Source organism: Puma concolor, chromosome D4, assembly GCF_028749965.1.
Source record: "Puma concolor isolate L17-30 chromosome D4, mPumCon1.1.hap2, whole genome shotgun sequence".
Lineage (NCBI taxonomy): Eukaryota > Metazoa > Chordata > Mammalia > Carnivora > Felidae > Puma > Puma concolor.
Window position 1 is genome coordinate 9,246,279 of NC_141679.1, and position 27,577 is coordinate 9,273,855.

Below are 27,577 nucleotides of genomic sequence, written 5' to 3' on the forward strand. Positions count from 1 at the left end.
CAAGTCCAGTATGACGAACCCAAAAGTCCATCCAGCGACTGCAAGGGATCATTCACAGGAAGACATCCTTGTCGACTCCTGCTTATTACCCTCTCTGCCCTGGTTTCCATGTGAGCCTTCTTTCAAGAGGGTCTGGATTGCAGAAGGCCTGCTTTCAAGAACTGCTGCTGAGGTCGGCCATGACTTAACCACCGTTAACCTGGAAACCCACAGTCTTTTCCTAAAAGGCATAAAAGGCCCTTGCGAGGGTCCTCTTGTTCCCCAGTTTCATGATTGGAATGGGCATAAAAGATTTTAAAAACAAGATCAGGAGAGAAGCTCAAGGAACTGAATGGTGGCTTAACACTGTACCAGTTGGCAGGCACACTGACCTCTCCTCTCTTCATCATGATACAAGAGCATTAGCAGAAATACAGACAGGGGAAAAGGGGGTGCTTACAAAAGGGGAGCGGAATTGAGGTATAATTCCCGTGAGAGGATCCTCTCGCCAGTTATTTTCATCAGCTGAGTATCACTGACTCGTATACTTTAAGACTTGCTAACAGTAAGAAAGGGGACTTCTTCACTGCGGTTGGTTTGATAAGCATGTTCTGTAAGCAATTAAAGGCAATGGTTCTTTTTTCTACGTGTATCCTTTTTTGTCCGTTTGCTTTAAATCAAAGTATTTTCATTTACTGACGTACGGTTACGGTCAGAAAAATGAAGGTGAAGTATAATCAAGTGCACGGTCTCTACAAAAGCAGAAAACCATACCTCTAGCCTTGAAGCATTATGCTAAGTGATTTCCTTGAATTCCAACCCCAATTAGAAGCCAAGCCTTGAAGGGAAAGCATAAATAGAAGCTATAGCACAGCTATGATACAGAGGCTGGCCTTAATTTGAAAGAGCCAAAGCCTCAATTTATTTACATACTCGCGTACGATATAGGCTTTTATTTCTCATTTTTGATTCTGCACCCCCTGGCGGGGGGGAGTAGCAGTGGTTCAAATAGTAGAAAATGAAATAGATCACTTAAAAGCACATAAGCACATCGAAGGTGAAAAGTTTTTCAGGCAACCAAAGACACATACCTGAGATCCCTCCAAGTTGAACGTCTGAGCGTTGTGACAGAGAAGCATGACATCTTTCTCCAGGTCACCTAGGCTCCGGTATTTGTGATTACGAATCCTCTCCTAATGCAGGTTTTGGATAAAATTGAGGTTAATGAAGAGGAAGGGGGAAAAAAAATACAAAAATCATTACTTGGTCCAAAAAAGCCTGATTTGCCTCCCTTGTCTTCATAACCGCCCTGCCAGGGATGTGGGGCTACACAACTCTAGGGGGCGCTGTTCACAGAGGCCACCCTCCCACGGGGATTCCTTCTTGCAAGGGGGAAGGAGCCGCCCGGATTGGGGGGAGGAGTCTGAAACTTCTGAAATAAAATGCAACCGAATACACTATGGGCTCGTGACATGATGAAATCATATACATGTCAAGGCTCAAGGATATCCCAACTGTTCTAGGGACGAGCCCTAGATGGAGGAGGTGGGGCTGGGGGGGGGGGAGGGGGGGGTCCACGGTGGTCAGACAGGATGCCACTGCCAACCCCTGACTGTAATCATTTCAATGAATTTACCTTTTTCTTTTTTTATAAAGTTTGTCAACAAAATATCTACCTTTATTTTTTTGAAATCCACCGGCTTCCTAATTAATTCATAGTATTCTGGTAACTCTTTTCTTGAAGGTAACTGAATGAAGACTTCACTGAGCTGCCGCCCTGAACTGTAAGGTTGGGGGGAAACAAACAAAACCATATCCGGTCACGTACTACCAAGGAAAGCTTTTATTTCAGAAAATGTCAAAAAAAACCCCAAAAAAAACCCAAAAAACTGCATCCCACGTATTATAGACAAGGGGCCCCTTAAATCCAGGAAAAATCTCACAACTAGAGATTAATGCTCCTTGTGCTAACTCCGAAATCACATTAAAATGCCATTAGATCCCCACTTCGGTCACACATGATATGCGAGGTCCACTGTGAGTTCCTCTTTCAGAGTGAACAGATCTCTGTTTTGATAGAAACATTTAAAAGTGTCCTATTCAACCAACCACTCCATTTTTTAATGAATAATAATTGAGTTGGCAAGAAAAAAAATTACAATGGCTTTATTTCCACACTCCTTTGTCTTCAAACTCCCTGTATATTCAGAAAATAGTATGTTAGAATATGACTCTGGAAACTCAAATGAAAAGCTTTTGTGTCGCTTTCTTTTCTGTGTTATTCCTTTTACAGTGTTTTACATACTGTGAACCACGCATACCTTTATTATTATTTGCCAGAGGAACCCCTTCATCTTGCCTAACTGCACTTCTGTGCATATGGCCATTTGGTCAGAAAAGAACAAACATATTTAGCAAGCGCGGATAACCTCGTGTTTCTGGGATTAGTGCAGGACCCTCCCTCAAATTCATGGTAGCTTTATTTGAAAGCAAATTTAATAGCAACGAATGCTTAGTAATTTACAACTTTGAAAAACAGTTTATAAGGCACTATAAGCTTCAACATCACCTAATACTGGAAGCAGACATGAGTGAAGGAACAAAGATATTCATAATTTAGGTTCAAGATTCTAATATCTGGCTTGGCCTATCCAGATCGATGGTAGCTTGTGAGGTATGGTATGGTCATTTTTCAACAAAATCTTGCCTCCCTTATGATGCAGTCTCTACTTCCTTTGTGAAGGCAGAAATACAAACATAAATAAATAAATAAATAGACAGAAATCACTACCATGTAAATTTCGGAAGGGGATTCCAGGAGTGTGGGAGAATGCTGTGGCTAAGAATGAGTGACAATATGCTGTTTTAATCCATACTCCCAGTTGTATAATTAAAAAATATTCATAATGACAGTTATCATAAAAAAGGCATGCGCAGTAACTCAAAGGGTTGCTTAGCAACCAGTGGGGAAAATGCTGAAGTGCAAAGGGGCCTGCATAAATTAACCGAAAATCCGCTGTCAAAGGAATGGGCGAGTTTTTCTATCATGGGGGGGGGGGGTCTCTGTTTTATTTTTTAAAATATATACATGGGCCTCATGAATATGGAAATCAGGGGGCACACACCAGAGGTTGAAGAAGACTGCAGTTTACCAGGGAATTAGATTTTTAGGTTATCGTGGGAAGAGCCAAGGAGTTTCTCCCACCCCACAGCCGCCCTGACCCCCCTTTCCCCAGGCTGATAAAGCTATTTGTACCTCCATAAATTATACCAGCAAAATATGACAAAAAGTAGTTTATTTATGGTCACCTTCAACATAGGGCCACAATTCCTGGTTTGTTCTTTTCCTCCCATTCTGAGATTTATACACACAAACGTTTTACCTGTTTGAAAAGATGTATCTGAAAGGCAATTTATTAGCTATCAGTTTTTCTATTTCTATCCGTGTCTTCTCAACAAAGAGTCAGACCTCCTTGTAATCTCAGATTTAACACCTGACCCTCAATGACATCTTCACGATGTCATTTTCGACATTGCCAACAGATGGTGTCATTTTTCTATTGATGGATTACAAGGACATCTTTGCTTTGTACACCTGTGATGCACAGACCCTTGATTTCAGCAGGGCTCTCGGTGAAATAAGAAATAAGCTGTTTGCACCAAGAACGTGATAAAGGGCTTTCCAGCAGGGGCAAAATGGCCAAAACAATCTTGGTCTGATGTCTCTGTCTTTAGTCGGGTTGTGGGAATTCTAGACCCTGTCACGAGACAAGTCCAGAATTATCTGTGCTCCTAAAGGAGAGAGCTGAAAATTCTGAGACTCTGAAAAATCAGACAAATTTCTTCTGTTGATATGGTTTCAAAAGTTAACGCTCACTCAATATTCTGGTCCTATTTCCTTTTTTCCCCTCTGCCTAAGAACAAGGGAGCACTGGGGCAAATGGAAGATCTGGAAGCTACTGAAAAAGACCTCTAATGGTATGTTGGTTGGATCATCATACAAACATGTCAGTCCTCCTCAGCTCTGTATTGATGACCTGACTCTTCTATTCAGGACAATATCTTTCCTGTGTGCCCATAAAGACCATGGTCAACCCCCCACGTGATTACTAATTCCCAGGCTCCATGCCTCCAATCGTACTTCAAGATCAAGAACCCATGGGGCGCCTGGGTGGCGCAGTCGGTTAAGCGTCCGGCTTCAGCCAGGTCACGATCTCGCGGTCCGTGAGTTTGAGCCCCGTGTCAGGCTCTGGGCTGATGGCTCGGAGCCTGGAGCCTGTTTCCGATTCTGTGTCTCCCTCTCTCTCTGCCCCTCCCCCGTTCATGCTCTGTCTCTCTCTGTCCCAAAAAAAAAAAAAACTAAAAAAAAAAAAAAAAAAAAAAAAAACATTGAAGATCAAGAACCCATTTTCCGTAAAAACTGAAGATACTCGCACTGCCAAGCTAACCCTTGGTGCCTCACTGCCCAGAACTTAATTCCCCTATGTATTTTTTTTTTCTTTTTTCCAAAGAGGGTGGGAACATCGTACATGCAGTTAAAAGCCTTTCCCATTCCTGTTGGTACCAGGGGTTCTGATGGCCAGCTTGGGCGGGAATGTCAGGAAGACATCTGGCTTTGTGTGACCCAGAGAATGCACGGACGTAGGAGAACCACATGTTGACGGATCACTACAGTAACTTATTTTTTCCTAAATTAAAGGTTAAAAAAAAAAAGTAAATGAAAAAGGAAGTGAGACAGCCTGACAAGAGTTTTGAATTCTTGGCATTTCTTTCTCAAACTTAAGCTGAGCAAAGGCTTTTTCAATATACCTTTTCAAATGCCTTTTTTTTTTTTTTTTCCAGTGCTGGAAAATTTTGTGTGTGTGTGTTTTTAAAATACAGAACAATGGACTAATTGTACAATGGCTTGCAGAAGGTGTTCTGTTTCTGTTGAAATGCTTAACCTATCCCCCAAGGTATTTTCCATGATGTCATTTTATATAGTTTAAGGCCTAAGTATGAATCGTCGGCTGGAAGTGTGCAGCTTCCCCAAGACAAAAAGGATAAAGCTGCTGCCCTCCCCCAAAAGAGGGATCCACTGAGGGTCCACAATTTCAGATCTATTTCATACACTGATCTGTCAAGGAACAAGAAACATGAGAAGGCAGAGCGTGGGTGGCGGAGGGATAGGGCTACAAGGGGACACTGGGCAAGCACAGCTCTCTCCAGAGGTGACCGGGCAGGGGGCCACGTGAGCGTGATGTGTGAGACAGAAAGGCCCTGTGTGCCGCCATGTAAATGCTGCTGTGCAAACCCTGCATGTACTGCTGATAGGTGTGCACATTACACGTGGATACACAAGCATACGACGGGGGCTCCCGTGGCCGTGGGGCTTCACGTGGGAACCAGGTTTCTCTCCCATCACGTCCGCAAACCAGAGGGCACTGCTTTCCCGTCTGTACTACCAGGACCCTAAAATGGTGACTGCAAACATTAGGAACCTCTGGTTACATTTTAGGCGTAGCCTCCCTGGAAGAGTACAGAAGACTAACACTGCTAAGAAGGCTACTGCTGTAAAACGCCGGCTGTTCTGGTTCCCCACAAACCCAAACTAGGAAGATCAGTTATTGGGCAGGAGGTTTTTTGGTTTTGGTTTTAGTTTGTTTGTTTTTTGTTTTTGTTTTTGTTTTTTGCTGTTTTATGATTTTCTTTTCTTCTGCCCAGGTTGATGTGTTGACAAGCATGGATTAATGGACACTTGTGAAAAAAAAAAAAAGAATTTAGCTCATGTCGAAACGGCCACATTTTTGCATTTGTTAACTAAATAAAACCTATCTTGCCCCCATTAAAGAAGTGATGTCATGATTTAAAATACCCACTTGGAAGGATTTTACAAAAAAAAAAAAAAAAGTTACTATAGTCCTCAAGGATTCAAACACAGGAAATCTTTTGGGAAGAGAACTTTAAAACTGGGTCAACATTGGAGGGTAGTAGGTGAAAGCATGCTGTTGCTTTTCAGGGTCAGATTCCTGGGAGGTTTAAAACAAACCACTTAAAAATGCACCTGAAGGGGACAGCACCCTACTTTCCCAGGGAGCCCTTGGACACCTGGGCCAGGCACAAAACAGGTATGACAATTACTTGTGCTCCGTGTTCACTACTGAGGTCTCTCACCTGAGTCTTACTAGACTACTGACTGAGAATTCCCAACAAGCTTGGAAATCTGAAGAATACAGGAGGTTATGGCAACACAGAATGGGATGACGGTAGACTTGCTTTTGGTAATGGCGGTGGTAGCCGTTAAAAATCACCCCAAAGAGTAGCGTTAGGACCGTAGATATAGGATGTGCCTGAGTTACCAACAAAAATAAGGTTACATCAGGTTAATGCAAGGTAAATGACCGGATGTTAGCAGCAGTCTATAAAGGGCTCACGCAGCTCAGTAAAAACAGCAAGGCTTTATCAAGAAGCTTAAATGCTCCGGTGCTTGAGAGGCTCAGTCTTGATTTCGGCTCAGGTCCTGATCCTCGGGCTGTGGGATCAAGCCCCCATCAGGCTCCAAGCTGAGTGTGGAACCTGCTTAATATTCTCTCTCTCCCTCTGCCCTTTTCCCTGGCTCACACGTGTATGCACTCTCTTAAAAAAATAAAAATAAAAGAGTCTTAAATACAGTTACACCATGGTACATGGTTCTACTTTTGGTAATCTATCCTAGGTGAATAAAATAACATATATGTAATACATAAGTATGTACATATAATAGTTGCATAAATGATGTTCATCACGGCATTATTTAAAGCGACTAATGTAACGCATCCAAAATGTTTACTGGGGAAAGGACAACAGAATGTTAGGGAGTCTAAAATTATGAATTTTAAGATTATGCCTTAAAGAAGGGAAAAATCCTTGTTGTGACCTTCAATAAAAAAATAAATAAAAGAACACAGGATATCAGACTGTAAATGCAGTACAACTGCAACTACATTTTTAAAAAGTCATAAACTTAAGGACCAGAAGGAGATATGCCAGAGCATAAATAAATATTAACAACAATGTCCTCTGATTCAACAAAATGAGGATTTACACGCTAATGTATTTTGGAACCATATCATCATCCATAAATAAAGTAGGTTTCACACACTTTTACTGGGTTACCTTCTTTGAAAACATGCTGTAAGTCAAAAATCTAATCTAATTTTTCCCAGAGAAATGGTATCTAAGAGGTATATGATCAGCTTTTATTTATAACACCATAAATAGCACATTTCACCAACTGGCACCATTTAATTCTACCTTATAAAGCCAAATAAAGAGAAAAGTAGAACAGAATAACTCCATAAAAATTTTAATATATCACAACCATCAGAATCTACTACCTTATTAAGGTCCAATTTATTTCTTCAGGTTTCTCTCCCTGAACTTATCACTAACAAATCAAAGGTGCTCATCAGGACGTGGGATTCTGAGATTATTACTTATCTGCATAGACAAGCATTTTGAGGAAACTTTGGGAGAATCTACCATCTATCACTGGACTCTTCTAGAAAGTGACTCAGGATGTCCAGTTGCTTTTCCCCTTGTACTCGCCTGACATTTCCTAAGAGCAGGTAGAAATATACAATTGTAACTGCCCACCTGTCCACCTGAGGCCTTGGTCGCTGATTATACCATCTCATCTTGTAGACCTGGACGTGACTCAAAGAATGCGTTCCTTTCCAAAGACAGGGACCTACCTGCCCTTCCACTGAGTATTTTGTCCTCTGCTCCGTCCCTTTGTCTCTACTTGGTAATAGTGAAAACACTTCAAAGCTTTAGGCTGAAATGGGACCAAACTCAAAAGCACACAGCTTGGCAAGCAAACAAAATCAAATGCCTCCCACCTGAGCCTCCAGTCCCAAGTGTCATTTTGTTAAAGGGACAGGTTCAAGGGGACACCAGAGTGCTGCTTTGTCCTAAATGGCTGTTTTAGCAAATTCTTAAGAAAGACACGAATGAGGCAGACCTTGCCCCATGAATATGCAAGAACATCTATGCCCGATAGCTGCCATGTCTCAGAGCAATCTGTTTTATTAAAATGCCTGTAGAGTGGTTTTAAAGACAGTTTTATCAGACCATAAGAAAATCTATTTTGTTATTCCAGCTGGGACTCTTCCTCCTCCCTCAGAAAGAGGTCATTTATGCTGGTGCTGGAGTACAGCTCTGCGAGGCAGAGGCCCTGTGCTTCCCCGGTCAGACTGACCCTGGAGGCCTCAGGGAGGCCCTGTGTGCCTTGGAAAGCAGACAGGCTAAGTTTATTTGCGGGCTGCCCACTTGTAAGTGGCTGAGAGAATCATGAAGTAAGTGTCGAGTTGCCGGGAGTGAAAGTATAAACATATAAAAGTATCAATATTTGTCATGAGGAAAAAATAAAGTACTGAAATCCATATTTCCCTGAGCAAACCCTCTCTGGACTAAATGCAACTTCTAAGCTCCAGTTCAGCGCTTCCCAAGGTGTGCTTCAGGAAATACAAGCTTAATGAGTTTTTAACGGTTCTCCCTGGAAAGGGGGTTTTTGTTGGTCAAAGGAGTTTGGGATACACTGGGATGAACGAAGTTCAACAGGTTACTTGACAAAAGACCTCTCAGAGCCTCTAAGTGCACTGAGGGTTCTCCAAGAGGCTATGGTACCGGAATTTGAGGACCCCAGTCTGGGGAGCATCATCCCAAACAATGCGCAAGGCTATGTACGACCTCACCAGGCTGCAACTGCATAGAATAAACTGTCGGCTCTGATGCTGAGCCCGAAGCGTCCGATATGGGGAATGCACGAGGAAAGGCTCTTCACCTCCAATGAATTTTTCTACAAATGTGTCCACTTGGTCACACTACCATTTTATGGCAATTTCGCCATCATCTAATTAGAGCTACTATAGGCAAAGGTGCTTCGGCCCAAGATCCAGTCATAGCCTTCCTCCCCTATTCAAAGAAATGCAGCATGATGGGTGCTGACATTGCTAAAAATAAATTTCCCCTAAAAGAGCTTCTTGGCTGGTCCTGGAAGGATGGTCAATACTAGCAACATAATCACAACATCAAGGGCTGCAAAGAGCCATAGAGTGGGATCGGATTTCCTGGGATGGAGTACGTGGGCTGGGTAGTCGCATGTGCACGCACACACACACACGCACGTATGCATGCACGCACACGGTAGGTAGGTATGCCCGCGGCACCCACGCACGTGCGCACGCACGTGCGTCCTTTCCTCCTACCCACATTCCTGAGTGGCACCACGCAGACTCACCACCACGGACAGAGACCCAAGGGCTGTCCGTGGGTTCTCCTCGCTCACACCTGCTCTGGAATCTTGTCAGTCACGTTCCCACCGCCCCCACGCGAGACCCCCATCCCCCGCACGGCGTGGTCCAGGCCTACTGGGATCACGTGGTCTCTAGGGGGGGGGCCTGCGTTTCCATACGGCCAGGGCTGCCCCCGCACGTGGGCCTGGGTGCCTCTGCCTTGCCCACCACCCCCACACTCTCCTGGGGGTTCCCACTAGGCCCACACAGAGACCTGACGCGTCCACCGCCCCCGCCCCATCCGTCCCCTCCCACCGTGTATACACACGCTGTATACTCCCAATGTGTCCATGTTCTTCCTTGATCGCTTTTTCCAACTAGGCTTTAAGGCGTTCTGTCTTAGTCATTTCTCCCCCACCTGCGACACTCGCACAGAGACAGACATGGAAAATGCTCAGCACTTCTTCTGAACACACAAACACCACTTTCACCCTAACACAGCCTCTGAACAACACACATCATAAACTCGGGGGCTTATGGGAAAGCACAGCATATGGGGCAGTAAGGGACGAGAAAGATGCCAGAGCCTGGAGGGAGGCAAGTGTCGAGCCCCTCCCTGTGGCTCTGGAAATTAGTTTAAATGTGTCTTTGGTGAAAACGTATTTATCTAGGTCCCAACTACATGCAGCCATATCCTCTCTGCAAAAAGGCCAGGCGTGACACTGGAGGCTTGCAATACCCTTTAAAGTTGTGATTAATCCACTTTTCACGGTCACATGACCATTTTGATGTTAGAGAGGGAAAAGGAGCTTATGTCTGTCCTTGTTTCCTGGGTTGGGCGTCTAGCCACATGGTGCCATTTAGACCTTAAGGCCACCTCTTCATGTTGGGGGACGGGGTGGTGAAGGTGGAAACGTTTACCCAAGACGTTCCTGAATTTAAACGGACCAAACTAACGAAGTCAAGTTATTGCAATCCCAAAATGCAAATCCGGACTGCGTTCTTTCTCATAATGGCCAAAATGTAACATAATTCTTAACATCCTGCAGTTAACACATGATGGTTGGAGTGTCTGTCTGGCTTCTGGGATTGAACACTGTTTACCGAACACCAATAGGAATGATCAAAAATCAACCGTCTGGGACAACAGTTCTATCCCCACACAGACGCGGGTAGGCACGAATCACTCCCACGTTTAATCTCCTTACACACACAACTGGGGATCGGCATCCATTCTGGAATGCCGGATGGAGGAGGCTTCAGTGCTTCCTCCTGGCCCTAGACTGGATCCTACACTAGTGGGGGAAAATGCCGTAAAGGGCGTTGCAGGGTCAACCGACAAAAGGGCAATATGGCTGAGCAAGTGGCATACCCGTGTTTTTGTTTTTGTTTTTGTTTTTTTTTTTTAAGTTCAAGCTGACAGAAAGACATCTTCGATGTAGGACTAATCGTTCCTAACCCCGAGAAATCACGTACATCCCCCCCTTCCCTTTCACGACCAACGTCACCTCATTCGCAGGAAATGCCTACGAGAAAGAGCAGTTCTGTTTTCCACCTGCAGCAGCAGAAGCACGCAAAAGTCCAACAGACTGGCTTGGGACACTTAGGACCACGGGGCAGGCACACCCAGATGGCACAGGCAGGGCGCAAACCCCGTGCACACTGGGGTTAACTCCAGAACATCAGACACACTGTGTGCACGCACACATTTCTTCACACCCTGCAGGAGAGCCACGCAGCAGACGGGCTGTTCATGAAGCTTCTACAGCAAGGCAGCACGGAGTGAGGAGGCCCACGGATGTAAGACAGAAGCTGCCCGAGGGAGGGAGAAGCAAGAGAAACCCATCTGTGAGGGGAGGTGGGCAGGCAGGCCGGCAGGCGGCTCCCGACGGCCCTTCTAAGAAGGGCATTTACAGGACGGACACACCCCAACCTAAGCGCAGCACAAACAACTTCAAAAGCCATGGCTGGGGGGTTGGAATATCTGCCTCTCCGTCTCCCAACCCAAGTGGGTGTGGTCGGGAGGCTAGGGGAGCAATGGGCTGTTTGCTGTCCCGACGGATACCTGTATTCAGAGACAAGGGGATACAAGACAGATCCTGACCTGTTTCCTTCTATTTCCAACTGAGAATTACCGGGCACCTTCTCCACGTTACACCTGCGGTAGAGTAGAAAGAACACTGGAGTCAGAAGACCTGGGTTCGAGTCCCAGTCCGGCTCTTCCTCCTATGGTGGGTGACCTTGGGGGGATTCCTGTCACTTCTCCAAGCCTCAGACTGCTTACCTGCCCGCGTTGTCGACTCATAGGATTTGGGGGGGGGGGGGGGGAACTACACAATGTTATGTGTGGAACCGCATTCTGACACACACACACACACAGAGTTTTCGAGGAATGGAGAGAAAAGAAAAAACCTTTTTCGTGACGTCTCTGACACATTTCCTGCTTCTCTTAAACGCGAACATGCCTGTTACTCCGGTTCCTGCTCCCTCTGCTCCTGTTTGATGTGAGCATTAGGGTGCAGCTTCCGTGCACTGCTCCAGAAGCAGCGGGGGGGAAGTCAGGCAGCATTTGCAGGCGGTGGGGGAGCATGACCTTGCCGGAGCGCTCTTTACCATCCGAGGCGAGCTAGCTCCTCACGTGTAAATAAAACGGGCCTAGTACTTACCTCGGAAAGCTGGAGTGGAAACTGAATAGCACACTGCACGCTGCTGCAGCAGCCAGCCCTGATTTCTGCACGCCACCCAGGTAGCTGGCTCCGCCTCCCAGACCTCCCTTCTCTTCAAGTCAGTCATGTGGACTGGAAAGGACCATAAATGGCCACCTGAGGCCCTTCTAGGGGCCTCTAGAGAAGCCTCTTCCATTGAGAACTCTGAAACTGCTACCCTGGTGTCCTTTATGTGGCGGGAACCAGAGCAGCGGCCGGGTGTGAGAAATCGCAGGAAAAAAAAAAAAAAAAAAACTTCCATCCTGTCCAGACCTTACTCTAGCATCCGCAGGCTGCGTGTGGCCGCTCATAAAATCCCTTCTCAGAGCCACTCCCACTCTTCGGAGGGCGTGAGGCACCGCACAAAGGGAACGGCATAAACCAAGAAGAAGTGGAAAAAAGGTGGGGGGGGGGGGCATTAGCTGCAATGTCTAAAATATAAGAGAGAACAGGAAGGGACATGTTGGCAAACGAAGCTCGGAGGTCACTAAGGCCAGACTATGGAAGACTAGCTTTCCCTGCACTAAGAAGTTTGATCGCACTTGGGGAGGCAATGGGAAGCCATGCAAAGTTACACGACAGTGTGACAGTGAGCTACAGGCCCCGGAAAGGCAGGATGAGGGACAGATTGGAGGCAGGGGACACAGGGAGCACACAGCTGCCCCAGGCCGCGACTCCCATGACACGGTAAGGGCCTAGTGAAGAAGCATGTGGGGCGATGGAAGACGGAGTACCCGGGAGAGGTGCTGGGGTGCGTGTCAAAGGAACTTTGTACCTGAGCGCGTATCAGAACGAAGGCACAGAATTGGGAACACTTTTCGTGCTGCTCATTTGGGACACTGGGTTGATGGTAATGTTAACCACGGGGATACAGAAGCCAAAACCAGACCACGTGGTCTCAGGACATGTCGTTAGGAAGGCAGAGAAACCTGGGAATGGTAAATACTCCCTCAGACATTTTACAGAACATGCTGTAAATAATTCAGAGGACGACGGGCAAGGTGCTGAGAGCTGAAACTAACGAAGATTACAGTTCACGGGAGATGCGAGGCTCTGAACAAGAGAGGTCCCTGTAGGATCATTTCGGATGATTCGGATAAGGAGGGCAGGGGGACAGATCTACACGGGTCAGCCATCTGATCACCTTGGGGGAAGGAAGAAAGGTACACGATACCCAACAACCACAAAAAAAGAGTACAGGGACACGGATTTGGCTTTAAAAATACTGTTACTACAAATCTGTGTTGGTGAGACAATCCCAACAGTGGTGTGAACAGCCCGCCCTGGATCGAAGCCTCTGGAGGGTGATCAGTGTGGGAAGCACCTCCCCCCAGCCCCCCCGACACACACACAGTAAATGCACATCAGGTCAAGCACTTGAGAGAAAACCTCAGAACCAGGCAACTAACTTACTTACTTTCTTTCTTTCTTCTCTCTCTCTCTCTTTCTTTTTTTTAACGAGAACCCATCCCTTCTGGAGAATGGATTGATCAGATGGGGACCTTCAAAACCAGCAGCTCGGCTTTACTCAACTTGAGGGCTATGCCACACCCAACTTCAGCATGTAAAGGAATTAAACGGTACATTTAGTCCTAAGGCTTGCGGTCTACCCTGTCCTTGGAAAGGAGCTGAAATGTCAAGGAATGGCACACTGGTTCTCCTTTCCCAGGTTAAATGTCTTTATAATGATAGTTTTTTGTTCTTCTAAAAAGTGACCCTACACAAGAACTAATGTCATCGTGCCCTCCTGTAAGAGGCTCACATGACCCCCTGCTTCCCTGAATTCTCCTGGCTGGCCACCTCCTTCCTGGAAGGAAGACTGTCTACCTCCTCCAATGCATGCTCCGTGAGCAAGAGGGGGGGAGTACTGTGAGTTTTTTTGTTTTTGTTTTGTTTTTTGGCTTTTTACCCTCTGGCCCTGTTCTGCAGTACAGGGCTGGAAATACAGGAGGGATGCCATAAATATTTCCAGGATGAATAAATGATTTTCTACAATGTGAGTTGAAATTCAGAACAAGCCAAGACCTTCCACCGCTCTCAGACCTATCAGGAAGGATTCTGCAAATTCGGGTCAAGATGACGACAGTCCGTCTTTAGGGAGGACAGCGGAGCCTCAACAGGGCCAGGGAGGAAGCAGCCCAGTGGTCACCAGCCCTACCCCCATCACCTCACTGTGGGCCAGGGTTGTGTCCACCCATCAGACCAGCCAGGCAGGTTTCTTCCACCTCGCCCACTTCTTCCCTGTGTCCGTCCGCAGAGCTGGACGTCAAGTCCCAGCCCTCTGCAGACAGCGAGGCGGGTCATCGTAGAATGCTCCTGCCAAGTCTTCAGACAATTGTCAGGGAGGGAAGAGAGGACACAACCTCACCTTCCATTTCCAGATTCTTCAGGGATGAGGACAATGCTCAGATTTGAAAAGTCAGGCGCAATAAACGTTGAACAAAAGCCACCGACGGACAGGACTGTCGACCAGGCGTAAGAAGGCGCTTCACATGAGTTCAAGTATCCAGTTGCAAACTAATTACATCCTGAAGCACTGTGCAGATTGCTTCTACTAACGTTTAAGAAATCACAACGAACAGAAGTGGAGTCAGAAGATGAGAGATAAGAGCCAGCGTTCCCATGTCAAAATGAGCAAGGAGACTTGAGATTGCTAAGCTTGATGAGGACCCTCCATAAAAAGTTAGAGGAAATTATTCAGATGCCACGGGGCTATTTAGAGAAGATAAATAATATCATTTAAGTACTAGTAGGGGGTCTCTTAGAAAAAGCCATGGCAAGCTAACCTCATTTTATTCTTTCGGCGGGGTTTCTAGGTGGATAGATTGGAGAGGCCACCAATGTGGTATCTCTTGGCTTCAACCTTTCTCAATAAACTTGAGAAAGGACAGAGTGGGGGACACGATGGCGCAGTCCTGTGACACTACAGACGGCTAATCAACTTTAAGGATTGCTGTTTAGGGGCTCCTGGGTGGCTCAGTCGGTTAAGTGTCCAACTTTGGCTCAGGTAATGATCTCGCGGTTCATGAGTTCAAGCCCCGCGTCAGGCTCTGTGCTGACAGCTGGGAGCCTGCTTCGGATTCTGTGTCTCCCTCTTTCTCTGCCCCTCCCCCGCTTGTGCTTTGTTTCTCTCTCTCTCTCTCAAAAATAAACATTAAAAAATATATTTTTTTTAAAAAAAAGGATTAATGGTTAATACATTTATGTCAACCTGAAGTGATTTTCAGGTGCACATGACAGAGATCTGTCCTTTGCCTTTTAGACAGCTTATAGCAAATCTGATGGAAAAAAAACAACAACAAAACAAAAATACAAAAAAAAACCCCACAAAACAAAAAACCCGAAATGATTTACACAAGGAAACATGCTTTTTTAAAAAGGCATAAAAATGATGTTATAATAGTAGACTGGAAAAATGGGACAAGAATCTGTTAAATGGAGCTGCATAAGGGAAAGAATGAAGTCGGTAGATACAGGTTCAAAAAAATCAAGTGCTTAGTTGACGTCTAACCTTGGCAATATTCAAGGGCAGAAAGAGCTTTCTACACATTTTGGGGCCGGGGAGCTTTCCCATGTTCATGTGTCAGAGCTGTTGGAAGAAGTTAAGACACTCTTGAGGCAGGGTAACAGAATTTTGGTATCCAGACCAGGGAAGCTCACTGCCCCGCAATTAGCCATCAGAATACCTTTGGAGGTATGGGTGCCCTATTCTAAATGGGACACTAAGAAAGTAAGATGTGCCTAAGGAAGGGGACCAGGATGGTGTAGGTCTAGACAGCACTCTGAGAGCAAAGGGAGGTGTGTCAGCCTCAAGGAGAATGGCCTGAGGTGGATAGCCGTGCCCAAAGGACACTGCTCAGAATGCGGACGGACATACTCTCTGAACGTCCAAGTAGAACACCCAGAAGTCAGAAGGGCTGAATCCTATAGGAAAGGATTGTTGTGCTTAGAGCTGCACGTCAGTGTCGTTAACTGCCCCCTGACACAGCGCACTAACTCTCGGGAGGGTCCATAACTGCTGGATGGCAGTCTGTCAAAGATGGTGAGGGGGGCACATCTGAGTTGTGGGAAGGTGAGCCAGGGAGAGCGAGGACCCCGAATCCCTCTAGATCTTTCCATTATCCAAGTAATTACGAGCCACGTCTCTAGACTCGGGATGGCTCTCCCAGCCCCTACCCTTCACTATCTTATTCTAGATCTCATCCCAGGGGTAATTTTAAAGGGTAAGGATGCAAACTGGGATGGATCCTTTTTCTAAAGGAATAGCATCTTAGGTTAAATAGTACATAATGTTAGAACAGGATTCTTAAAAGCCTCCGATAGAAACAGAAAACAAGGCTTATCATAACAAGTCAAAACAAAGCCTTCTAACACTACTTGATTTGGGGAATGAAAATAGTAGGAATGAGCTATAGCTGACCAGTTCTAACTTTAAATAGCAATTACTGCAGAAGGATTTTACATTTGTGAAACACACAAAATTACTGGCTCTTTGGGGTCACATTTTAAAAAGTATCCTCCTTATAAAAAAAAAAAAAAAAAAAAAGCCTGGCACTGAAAACAAAGGCAATAAATAGATGCTTAAATTATCCTAGTTCTTCATAAAAAAGAAAGATACATCTGTCCCAGAATCATGCAAGAACTTTGAAAAAACTGTCTCATGAGAGCTAATTAATTCTTATATATCAGTTAAATATAGATGGCAATTCTTATCTAATACACCGCTAATCTGTACAACTGTCAGAACCCTAACACTTGAGGTAAGGGGAGGGAAGTTAGTACAGGTGGTATTTCTTGCACAGGTAGGCTGAGTTACTATATTAGTAGCTGACTTTAACCGTACAAAAATCTCAGCACATGGAGGGGTAGGTACATTTCCCAGCAGTATTTTTCTAAAACCAACAAAAATATAACAATGTATCCAATTAAGGCCCTCCTAATTTGAGCACCTCCTACTTGAGCACCAAGTTTGGGAAGAGAAATAAAACACAGAAATATTCACAATAAGTGCTTTTTTTTTCTAGACTACTAACACGAAATATACATGAAACATGCAGCAATGGGAAAGGGGCCCATACTCTCCAGAACGGACCTAAATGTGGGTGGGGGCTAACAGAACGGGCCTTAAGAGGGTACTTTGCAAGGAAGAGTTAAATAAATACATTGAAACCAGAGAAAACAGGAGGAAAAAAGTACTCGGTGTCTGAATGCTAAAATATTTAAATATTGTTTCCCTACAATACAACCAAAGACATGTTCGATAATCAGTCCCAGTGAAACTGTGTTTTCTGTTTTTGGAGGGTGTGAGGGGACAGAAAGGATAGAAAACGTATTAGCAAGGACGCTTACTTTCAAGTGCTCAGAGCTCCATTTACCCACCTGATGAGCTAAAAGTAGTCTGAAAGGCTGATTATTAATAATTAAACGACTCAGCAAGCAAGCTTGGCCTGCATTAACTCCTCCAACTCGCCTGACGCCTCTGGAGGCAGGTACGGTAATCATTCCATTTTGTGGATGGCGAAAGTGAGGCTCAGAGGGGTTAAGGAAGTCGCCCGAGCGCCCCATAGGTAGTAGATAAATGCTGGAGTTAAGATTCAAAAACAGGTAAGCTGAACCCACGTAAGAGCTTGTGTATCAGCAACGGTGCTGTGCTCAGCTGAGGCGCAAGGGATCTAACCTCCTCTTCTGTGGTGGTTTCTAGGAAAGGAGTCAGCCCATAGCTATCTATGCCAGCAAGCGCAACACCCAGAAGCCTATGGAGCCAGCAGGTGATATAAATGAGTCAAGTGGGCCGGGCGGGAAAGCACGATGATAAATAGTAAGTGGCACCCCACACTAGAAGGATGATTTAGCAGGGTGATGGGTCGGGGGGAGGGCTGCGGCAAGCTGGAGCAGGAGAGCCCGTGGTGGGGGCGATGGGGAGCCATCTCCTCACTCCTACCCGTTATCACCTTGGGGAAACTTGGGTAGAACGCTGCATGATTTTTAGGTTTTTCTAAAAGGACGGAGAACACCTGAAGTTTATAAGAAGTCTCTCCGGGTTTTATGTGTTTGCTTTCTCCCCATCCCCCACCCAACAACATGAATCATGAAATTAATCAGGCTGTGGGCACTTTGTGGTCCACCAGCTGGTGACCTCTTTTGCACCGTTAAAGGAGGAGCTAGACGTCACCTGGAATAAAAGGTCTAGCTCCTAAACCTCTTCTCGGCTCTGCGCAGTGCTCCTGCCACCCCAGACTCCACTCAGCAGGTTATGAGCAAGATGCCTGTCAAATACCAAGGCGCACCTGGTCAGAGTAACAGATGTCGCGCTCTGCTCTCCTGAGACAAAGGCAGAGAAGTTGGAGGCTTCTGCAGGGTGATCCTCTCTACTTATTTTATTATTATTATTATTATTATTTTTACTGATAAAAATAAGGCGTCTGATAAAATAAGGCGTCATTGTCCAAGCTGGTTTCCCGGAATTCGTTCCTGCCTGTGGCATATCTTCCAGGAGGGCTGGGGGCGAACAGAAACCTGACAGAGTTACTGATTCTTGGCTTACGAGGAAGCGTGTGCCCATTCGCTCTGGTCAAAGAACGGACCGGTGGGCCAATCTTCCTTTCTGGATGGCTGTCATCCCCCCCCCACCGTGTCAATGAGTGGCCTCTCCAAACCCAATATAATGGGGCTGCTCTTTGTTGCCACGTGTGAAATATGCAAGGGGATGCACTTGAAAAAAAGAACAACAACAACAACAAAGACAAGTAGTAAAAATAGTAAGCAGAGAACCTAAAAACTCTGCAACACAAAGAAGGGCAGGAAATTCTGACTCTTCCACACACACCTCGTGCTACCACTTGTCACCATTTCTGGAAACTCCTTACAGATAATGTAATGAAGACCCAACAATAGAACCTCTCAGTGGAAAGTTTCTTCCTGGTTACACGACTTCATCTTTATTAGGAGGTTTCTTCCTGATAGAAAACGAGCACTAAAGTCGCAAAGAAAAGCTAAAATCACAACTTCGTTATGTGTGTTAAACATTCCTGGGTGTACAGAGCAACACTACTGTAAGAAAATAAAAATAAAAAAAATAACCAAAACCGGATTAAATGCCGCTGTGCAACTGCGAGAAATACAGTGTTTAATTCTTTTGTTTCCTATCAACTTTTCAACTGGAACGAGATGTGATCTTTCTATGAAAACTGCATCACGTGATTATCAAGCAGAAACCAAAACAACTAACCAAAATGTAGCCCAACTAGTTTATCTACTGTGTTGGGCTGACCGACACAGGTCTGGGGATGATAATGTCCCTCGTGCGTTTCTCCACACTCACACTGAAAAGGTCTGTGAAAACGAGGTCCATCTGCCAGAAAACCATGCGGTCTATGCAGTGTCATTAGGAAGGAGGAGATGTTGCTCAAACGAGGGCTCAGAAATACAAGTGTGCTGGAAGGAAAGAAGGAATGGTATTTCTGACGAAGCACCTCTTTGGTTTTCGACAGAGTCTCGACACGAAATATTTACCTTAAGTATGCTAGGATTCTTCTTTCCCAAACAACTCAACCCAGAAGTATAATTTCACGATGTCATTCCAGTCCTTCTACAAACAGGATGGTATTTCACAGATCCTTAAGAGTCCTGACTCCTCCAGTTTAGACTGTCTTTTTAATTTTTGTCACCTACACTATTTTCAAATATCCTCAACAATGCCTGGGAAAACAGCACACAAAACAGCAATGGCAGCCATTGTGAAAATGGTACGACGAGGTTTCTGACACCTTTGGGCAAAAGCCATGAAACACAAAGCAGAAAGAACCTTACAACCCAGTGCATGCCTTAAAATACATCTTGCTCGGTAGTGAGTATCAACTCTGTCTCTGTGGAGGGGAGCAAGTTGTAGGAGTGAAACACTCACCTGTCTTTGTAGTTTATTACGGTATCGATGATTGCGTTCATCTGCTTGGTCAGTTTGGGGGGATTGGGGGATAGTTTCTCAGCTGGAGGGCGGCCTCTTCTCTTCTTAGCTTTTTCCACGTCTTCTTTGGCGGGATCTTTATCCACATTTCTTCGTCTTTTCCGCTTCTTGAGCCGTACCTCCTCTTCCATTTCTTCCAAATTGCCGTCTTCGATGGCCTGTTGTAGTAGGGAATGAAGGAGGAAAATTCAAGACAAGAGATTAATCAAGAAAATTTTAAAAAGCCAAGGTGAGTGATGAGAATCAAGTAAAACTAACAAAAATAAGATTAAAAATACAAGTTAACAGTAATCAGTCAAGTAAGAAGAGGGAAGACCGCCATATTGGATAAAATAATTCTTTAAGCCAAGTCTAATCTGGGAACAAAATACAGCGAGGGCAGGAAACACTAATAGTAAGAAGAAATGACAAATACAAAAAGGGCGACACATGTGAAGTGTCTGAAAGGTAGCTGAATCCAAATGAAATTTTAGCTCAATATAAGAAAAAGACCTGAATTGTTTTACTACTATAAAAGGGGGGAAAGGTAAAACAGAAACAAAACAAAACCAAAAAGAGGTGGGTGAAGAAAAAAATTCCTCTAAGAATACATCCTTACGATCATATAAGCTCTGACCCTTCTCTGGGCTTTTACATCAATTTACTCATGATTCACGGCATAAATCCCTATTCCATCCAGATTTTGTTCTAACGTAGCAATTAGTAAACAAGGAAACAGGAAGTACAAAGCCACATTCCTTGGTAAATGCACTTAAATCATCTGATAAAGAACACACACACTCACAGACAACAAACACTTTTTTCCAATTACCTGCAAACGCTTGCTTTAAACCAGAGCCAGCAGCACTAATGCAGAGAGATAATAAAATAGCTATAAAAACAACCAGGTATAAAAGAAACCTGTTCGTAAATGGCTAAAAGATCCATGTGACAGACCCAGAAGTTTAAACTTTTTTTTTTATCCCCCTGGTAAATCTCAAAACTTAAGAAAAATAAAGAAAAACTGCAATGAAAAAAAAAAAACGAAACAAAACAGATAAAAGAAAATTTGACCATGAAAAAGAAAAAAATTTTTTAAAGACCTTTAAATTGCATTTCAAGATTGCTTTCTCACACAAAATAAACTGATGTTGTTATTTGTTCCTCCTGGCTCTCAATATTGCTTCCAGTATGCAAATGCTAATCAATCCTTTCTCGTAGCTGAAAGAGCCCTAATCATAAAGCAATTACCTTCATTTCTCCACAGCACCAAACATGGCTAATATTTATGATCATGTGAGTATAACAATCAATATAAAGAGTGATTACAGCTCAGACATAATTTCTTTCACTTGTGTACAATGCCTCCTGAAAAAGAAAGGTTTTATGAAGAAAACCTGGTGCAGAACACAAAACAACCTGGCATGTTAAAAATGCTAGTGGGATTAAAAGAATGTTTTCTATGCATCTTCCAATGTGCAAACCCGAAGAAGCAACATGCACACAGACAGAATCCTAAGGGACAGTCTGAGGCTAGGCCTTAATAATCAAAAGACAATTTCCATCACGATCCTACAGTGTTCAGATAACCACTATGAAGGAGGCGAGATCTGATGAGTTATGAGGAAAAAGAAAAAAAAAAAAAAGAGAGAGAGAGAAAAAAAAAAAGCTTCCACATTATTTCATTAATATTCATTTGCCTAAAAGCAGGACACCCAAACTATACAGCTAAACACACTGCAGCTAAGCGAAGATTAAGAAAAGGAAATTGTCCCGCAAATGTTGGGGACTGAACATGCTAATAATAAATACAGCATGCAAGGCTGTCAACAGTTAATGGTAATGCTCTCCTCAAGCACCCAGTTGCACACAGAAATACGGAGAACACCGGCTTTTGATGTGTTACACACCTACACATGCCTGGGATGTAGTTCTACTGAATCTTCAAGACGGCAACGAAAAAGGATATTTACCTTACCACTATCGGCAGGCCGGCTATCGGAAATCACAGTTAGTGGGGATAAAATTAACAAGCCAGCAAAGCAGCGAGCTGCTAGTCTCTTCATCAGCTGATCAGGAAAAAAAAGAGAGCTGGGGAAAGGCTATGTTTTCATATACAAGTAATTTTATTTTACTGAAAATTTAATACTGAAAGGATTGTGGATACTCAAATCTGCTGTTTCATTCTACCTACTACAAGGCCCGAAGCCTTCCTCCTTCAGCCTGTTTTAATATTGACAACTACTTATCATATTTTTCCCCCCTTATTATTCCAGGAAGCAGAATTAGAGATTTTTTAGCTCAGATGATTTCTGATTCTTACTCTCATTTTAACAATTAAGCCAGTAAGGAAACAAATTAATATTCAATTTTATTAAAAAAAATTAAAACAGTTTAAGCTTTTTTTTTTTCTTTTTTTGGTATCTTAAACCTCATTTTAGTGCCTTTAAAAAAAAACAGGCTGCATGTTTTTGGAGCAATCTCAGATGATCTTTTTTTTTTTGGATAAAAGAATTTTTTCATTAAATGCATGTCGGTAAAAGCAATGTGCATGTTTCCCAAGTTCAAACATTTTAATACAATGTCATTTTTCTCTTTAAAGAAAATCCCGAACAACTGTGATACTTCCCTTTCAGTTTCGTGCTGTAAAATTTTTCATTGTTTTTCTTTTCAGTGGGATCCATGAAGAGGGGGAAGTTGTGAAAAGGATATTTCTACTCTCACCCCCTCCCCTTAATTTTGGGGGGGGGGAAACGGAACAAAGCATAAGCTTATGATATTTGGATTTATCAATCTCTAAATCTGGGAATAGCTAAGAAGCGAAAACAAATAGCAAAAAGGAACTAATGAAACAATGTTTATTGCAATTGCTCATACGTGCAGATTCTTATTAAATTTAGATTTTTGGAATCACAAGGAAACACACAAAGTACTGACCATTATTCCCCTTAAATTAAGGTTTTATGCAGGAATGCCGTCAGCTACAAAACATCTTCCCTCCTCCCCAAAGACCCCAAACACATCCATATGCAGTACTGTATGTTCAGGGATTTCTAAGGGTCTTTTTCTAATGGAAATCAATTCACTAAATATTTCCCAGTGCTTTTCGCACTTAAAGAAGTGGAGTAAGATTACTCCTGCATGTAAGTAAAATTATTCATGGAAATTTAAAACTGTTCTTTTATTTAAAAAAATTATTTATTACACTGGCTCAACAGACTCAACTCAGTGCTAGGCGAGGGGGGGGGGGTGCCACGAAAAAAAAAAAAAACTTGCTACACAATGCTAAAGTACTACCCCGAAAAGAATGCCCTTCCAAACCTTTTACCAGCACAATAATGAAATAAATCACAGAAGCAAACCCCCAGTTTCCGACTGGTGACGTGTTGGGCAAGAGTGCGAGCCCTAATTCAACATACAGACGGCTCCCATGCTGAACTGCCTCTACATTTAATGAAGTGAATAGGAAGGAAGTCGGGGGGAAAAAAAAGTGTACAAATAAGAAATTAACACTTTCCTTCCCTCTCCGAACGGTGAGATACAACTACGGCGAAGTTTGGTGAGGCACTTCTTTCCTTAAAGGCACATTGCACCCATTTGGCTCCGAATGTCACTAAAAAAAAATAAATAAAAAAAAAAACCCTTCTGGTGATAAAAATCCCCAGCCAAGTTAAAATAGTTAAGCATATTCCAGCCTGTGTTTTTCCTGAATGAAGCTGGGAATTACTCCTTCCTCCACTGGATGGCAACCTTTTCTCCCCCCCACCTTTCTTTCTCTTTCTTTCTGTTTCTTTCTTTCTTCTTCTTCTTTTTTTTTTTTTTTTAAAGAATACATTTTCACAACACCAGAACCGGATAAAGACTGGCTCCTTCTTCAATTAGCTCTTAAGAAAGCAGCATGTAGGTTCTGATAACAAAACGCAGGAGCCAGTCCTGCAGGGTAAGCGGTTTCCGAGCAAACACTTTTTGCAGCCTGCAAGGCACATGGCAGACTCGACTGAGGAATCAGTCACCACACGTGGGTCTGGTGGTGCCCCTGTCATCCCGACACATGCCGTGTCTTTTAAGGGAAGAGAGACGGTCGGCAGAGTGGGCATTATCCCTGCTCTCCTCTCCCCGCGCTGCAAGGGGGTGCTGTGCATACAGGACTTCACAGCCCTACCCGGCGGAACAGAAGGGATCCATGCCCGGGAATAGGTAAACAGAGACAAGCAAACAAAAGCCACAAGCAAGTAGGAAGCATTGTTTCACTGTGGTCGCCTTTTTCGGCGCCGGTATCTCGAAGCCCACCACACAGAGGGGCACGGACCCAGCAGCGGAACAGACCATCTTAGGAAGAATCCAAAGGAGTAATTCTAAAGACATCAAGACAATGCATGGGAAATGTCTTGGATAGGAAATGGGAGATCCAGTATTCTCATACCCAGCTCTGCTGTTTAAATACCACGTTTCTGCCTACGGACAAGGGCTCTGGCTCTCTTGGCGGGTCCTCCTCCCTTAGGAACTTGAATCAGGGTCCCAAAGAGGACCCTAGATGCTGCCTGGGTGGGGGTGGGGTTACAGATTGAGGGCTAAGCATTAAGGCAAGCGGTTAGGACAATTACATATCAATAGGAGTGTTTCCTGGAGACCACTCATGGGCTGCTAAACTTGATTCTAATATTAGGGGAGGCTAAACCTCCCTCACGCCCTGCAGAGACCCTGAAAGCCAGTAAGACAGGTAATGATGCCAGCGGCAGCAATGACCAAAAAAACAAAACAAAACAAAACAAAAAGTGGATTTTTAAAGAAACTTGAAGATTTCACGGGAAATTTTCTTACAATAGGCATCTTTAATAACAGCAACAAATTGAACATGGAGTTCTGGAACTCCTTCTAAAAATGCCAGCCCATTTCAGCCACCTGGTTTAATAAAGACCACGGTACTTCTGGATACAGAATTTTGGACGCGGGGCCGTGGACCATTTTAAGGTTTTTGTTTGTGTGTTTGTTTTTAAGTTATTTATTTATTTTGAGAGAGAGAGTGAGACTACAAGTGGGGTAGGGGTAGAGAGAGAGGGCTAGAGGATTCCAAGCAGGCTCCGCACTGTCAGCACAGAGCCCGAAAGGGGCTTGAACTCACAAACTGTGAGATTATGACCTGAGTCAACATCAAGAGTCAGCCGCTTAACCGCCCGAGCCACCCAGGTGCTCCTGGGGCCGTTTAAAGTTTTTGATCATTACCATCCCCGAAAGCAACCTGTTAGATCACTAGGCATGAAATCAAACTCCCAAGGTAAAATAAGCTGGACACCAAAGGACAGATAACTGTGTGATTCAACTTACATGAGGAAGAAGAACAGAGGTCACAAGGCAATGAATGTCGGGGAAAGTGTGGAGTTATTGATTAACGAGTACAGAATTTTGGTTTGGGATGATGAAAACATTCTGCAGCATCTCCCGGTGATGAATGCACAGCAAATCTGCTAAAATGTACACTTAGACTGGTTAAGGTAGCACATTTCACATGTGTTTTTTACAACAATAAAAAAAAAGTCCCGGGATGGGGGGAATAAACTCTGTAAATATTACACAAAACAAAACAAACCCAACTGCAGGTTCATACGTGTTCCCGTCACCTTCACACACAGCACACAATACCAGAGAAATCTTGCTGGCTTTCCTTCCGACCTCAGACCCTATAGCATTTCAACAGGTAGCACGTTCAGTCTTGCCCTCACTAGTGACTAGAAGCCTTTCCAAAAATTCTTATTCATTCATGTGTTATTAAGGAAATACCCAGGATGTGAGAATACACCTGTATAGAAGGACCTACCTATCCACAAACTTCATAGTTTTGTTAACAAATGCCTCAAATATTCAAGGAGAGAGATGAATTGATCTAAAAGGGTTTTGTTTTTTGTTTTTATCATGCTGGCTTTTTCTTTTTTCTTTGTCACCGTGGTGCAATTGACTGATGTCCTATTAATTCACTGGACCCTCATTTCTTCACTCGTTCGTCAGGCACCAGGGTGCTGGAGACTGAAATGGGCAATGCTGGCCATTAAGGGCGAGTGTGTGGAGCCTCTGTTAACCTAAATTTCTGTTCAGCGACTTTCCATCACTTTTGCGAAAGTGAACCAAGGTGCTCTTTCCCCCTAACGCCCTGAGGAAGCTACCTAAAGAAACCTAGGGAAGGGGGGAAAAGGCATGCGTATACAATTGAAGAGAAGGCAAATTAGACCCCTATTTCAGGTCAAAGCCGTTGTGGGGTGGGAAGAGGGAAAAAAAAAAAAAGTTAAGGAAGCACAAAAAGTATTTCGGTCACAGGATCAACTAAGAACCCAGAGGGCACCTTCTGGGGAATATTAAGCACAGTACTCTGTTCAGAACGTGACTGTTAAGAGTTAGTAGAGGGTGGCCCTGTAGACCCTACCACGTTACAAACATGATGTACTGACACCTTTGTTCTCACACGTTAGGCACGCACGATGCTGTAGCTCCCTTGGGTGGAATAAAGAAGCAGAGAGAATTTGTGAGCCAGCAAAAGGCTTAGAGAAACGACGGAGAATTAAAAGAAACACAGTTCTGCTTTCTTCTCCTGAGACCATTTATCAGTTACTGGAACTCGCAACCCACTCATGCCCCAGGGAAGGCTTCTCAGGGAGGCCCGGGTCACTTCACACTTTGGGGTTCTCAGTATGTTAAAATAAAAAATGAGACGCCAAAGATAGGTAACAACAGACTGTGGTACAATTTCAATGCTTACCAAGCACAACATGATGGGGGCGCCTGAGTGGCTCAGTCGGTTGAGCCTGTGACTCTTGATTTCAGCTCAAGTCATGATCTCACTGTTTGTGGGATCAAGCCCTATCGGGGTATGCACTGACAGTGCGGAGTCTGCTTGGGATTTTCATTCTTTCTCTCTCTCTCTCTCAAAAAAAATATCTATCTATATATCTATATCTATATCTATACCTATATCTATATCTATATCTATATCTATCATCTATCTATAAACTGGCAGTGCCTGGGGGGCTCAATAAGTGTTGGACTTCAGCTCAGGTCATTCATTGATCTCGTGGTTCGTGGGTTCAAGCCCCACATCGGGCTCTGTGCTGACAGCTCAGAGTCTGGAGCCTGCTTTGGATTCTGTGTCTCCCTCTCTCTCTGCCCCTTCCCTGCTCTCTCTCTCTCTCTCTCTCTCTCTCTCTCAAAAATAAATATTTAAAGAAAGAAGGAAACTTAAAAAAAAAAAAGGAAGAAGAATGTGATATTTTTTCAACTTTTTTTTTTTTTTTTTTTTTTTTTTATTTATTTTTGGGACAGAGAGAGACAGAGCATGAACGGGGGAGGGGCAGAGAGAGGGAGACACAGACACAGAGAGAGGGAGAAACAGGCTCCAGGCTCCGAGCCATCAGCCCAGAGCCCGATGCGGGGCTCGAACTCACGGACCGCGAGATCGTGACCTGGCTGAGGTCGGACGCTTAACCGACTGCGCCACCCAGGCGCCCCAAGAATGTGATATTTTTGAAAGAGACAGGTCATGTACAATGACCGAAGTGAACCTCATTCGGAGGTCCTCCAGCCAAAGAAATGGTTCTCTCACGGGCTTGCCTGGGACAGGCCATCCAGGAGCAACAGAGCCCTCCTCCAGGCTTCCAAACTGCATCAAGACAAATTCTTTGGGCTATAAATGCGCCCTGGGTGAAAAGCAT

General features: G+C 44.3%; 1 protein-coding gene across 6 annotated transcripts in view; it reads right to left on the bottom strand.

The window, feature by feature from the left end:
* Nucleotides 1-27,577, bottom strand: part of SMARCA2 (SWI/SNF related BAF chromatin remodeling complex subunit ATPase 2) — a 180,528-nt gene that overhangs the window by 17,773 nt on the left and 135,178 nt on the right. For 5 of the 6 annotated variants that reach the window (XM_086684935.1, XM_086684938.1, XM_086684937.1 and 2 more), the window contains exons 28-31: nucleotides 19,842-20,059; nucleotides 11,338-11,391; nucleotides 1,656-1,761; nucleotides 1,071-1,172 (exon numbers count right to left, since the gene is read on the bottom strand). In XM_086684935.1, coding sequence (XP_086541061.1) covers nucleotides 1,071-1,172; nucleotides 1,656-1,761; nucleotides 11,338-11,391; nucleotides 19,842-20,059 — 480 coding nt within the window. The remainder of the gene's footprint in view (nucleotides 1-1,070; nucleotides 1,173-1,655; nucleotides 1,762-11,337; nucleotides 11,392-19,841; nucleotides 20,060-27,577) is intronic. The other variant, XM_086684940.1, reaches the window with a different exon arrangement.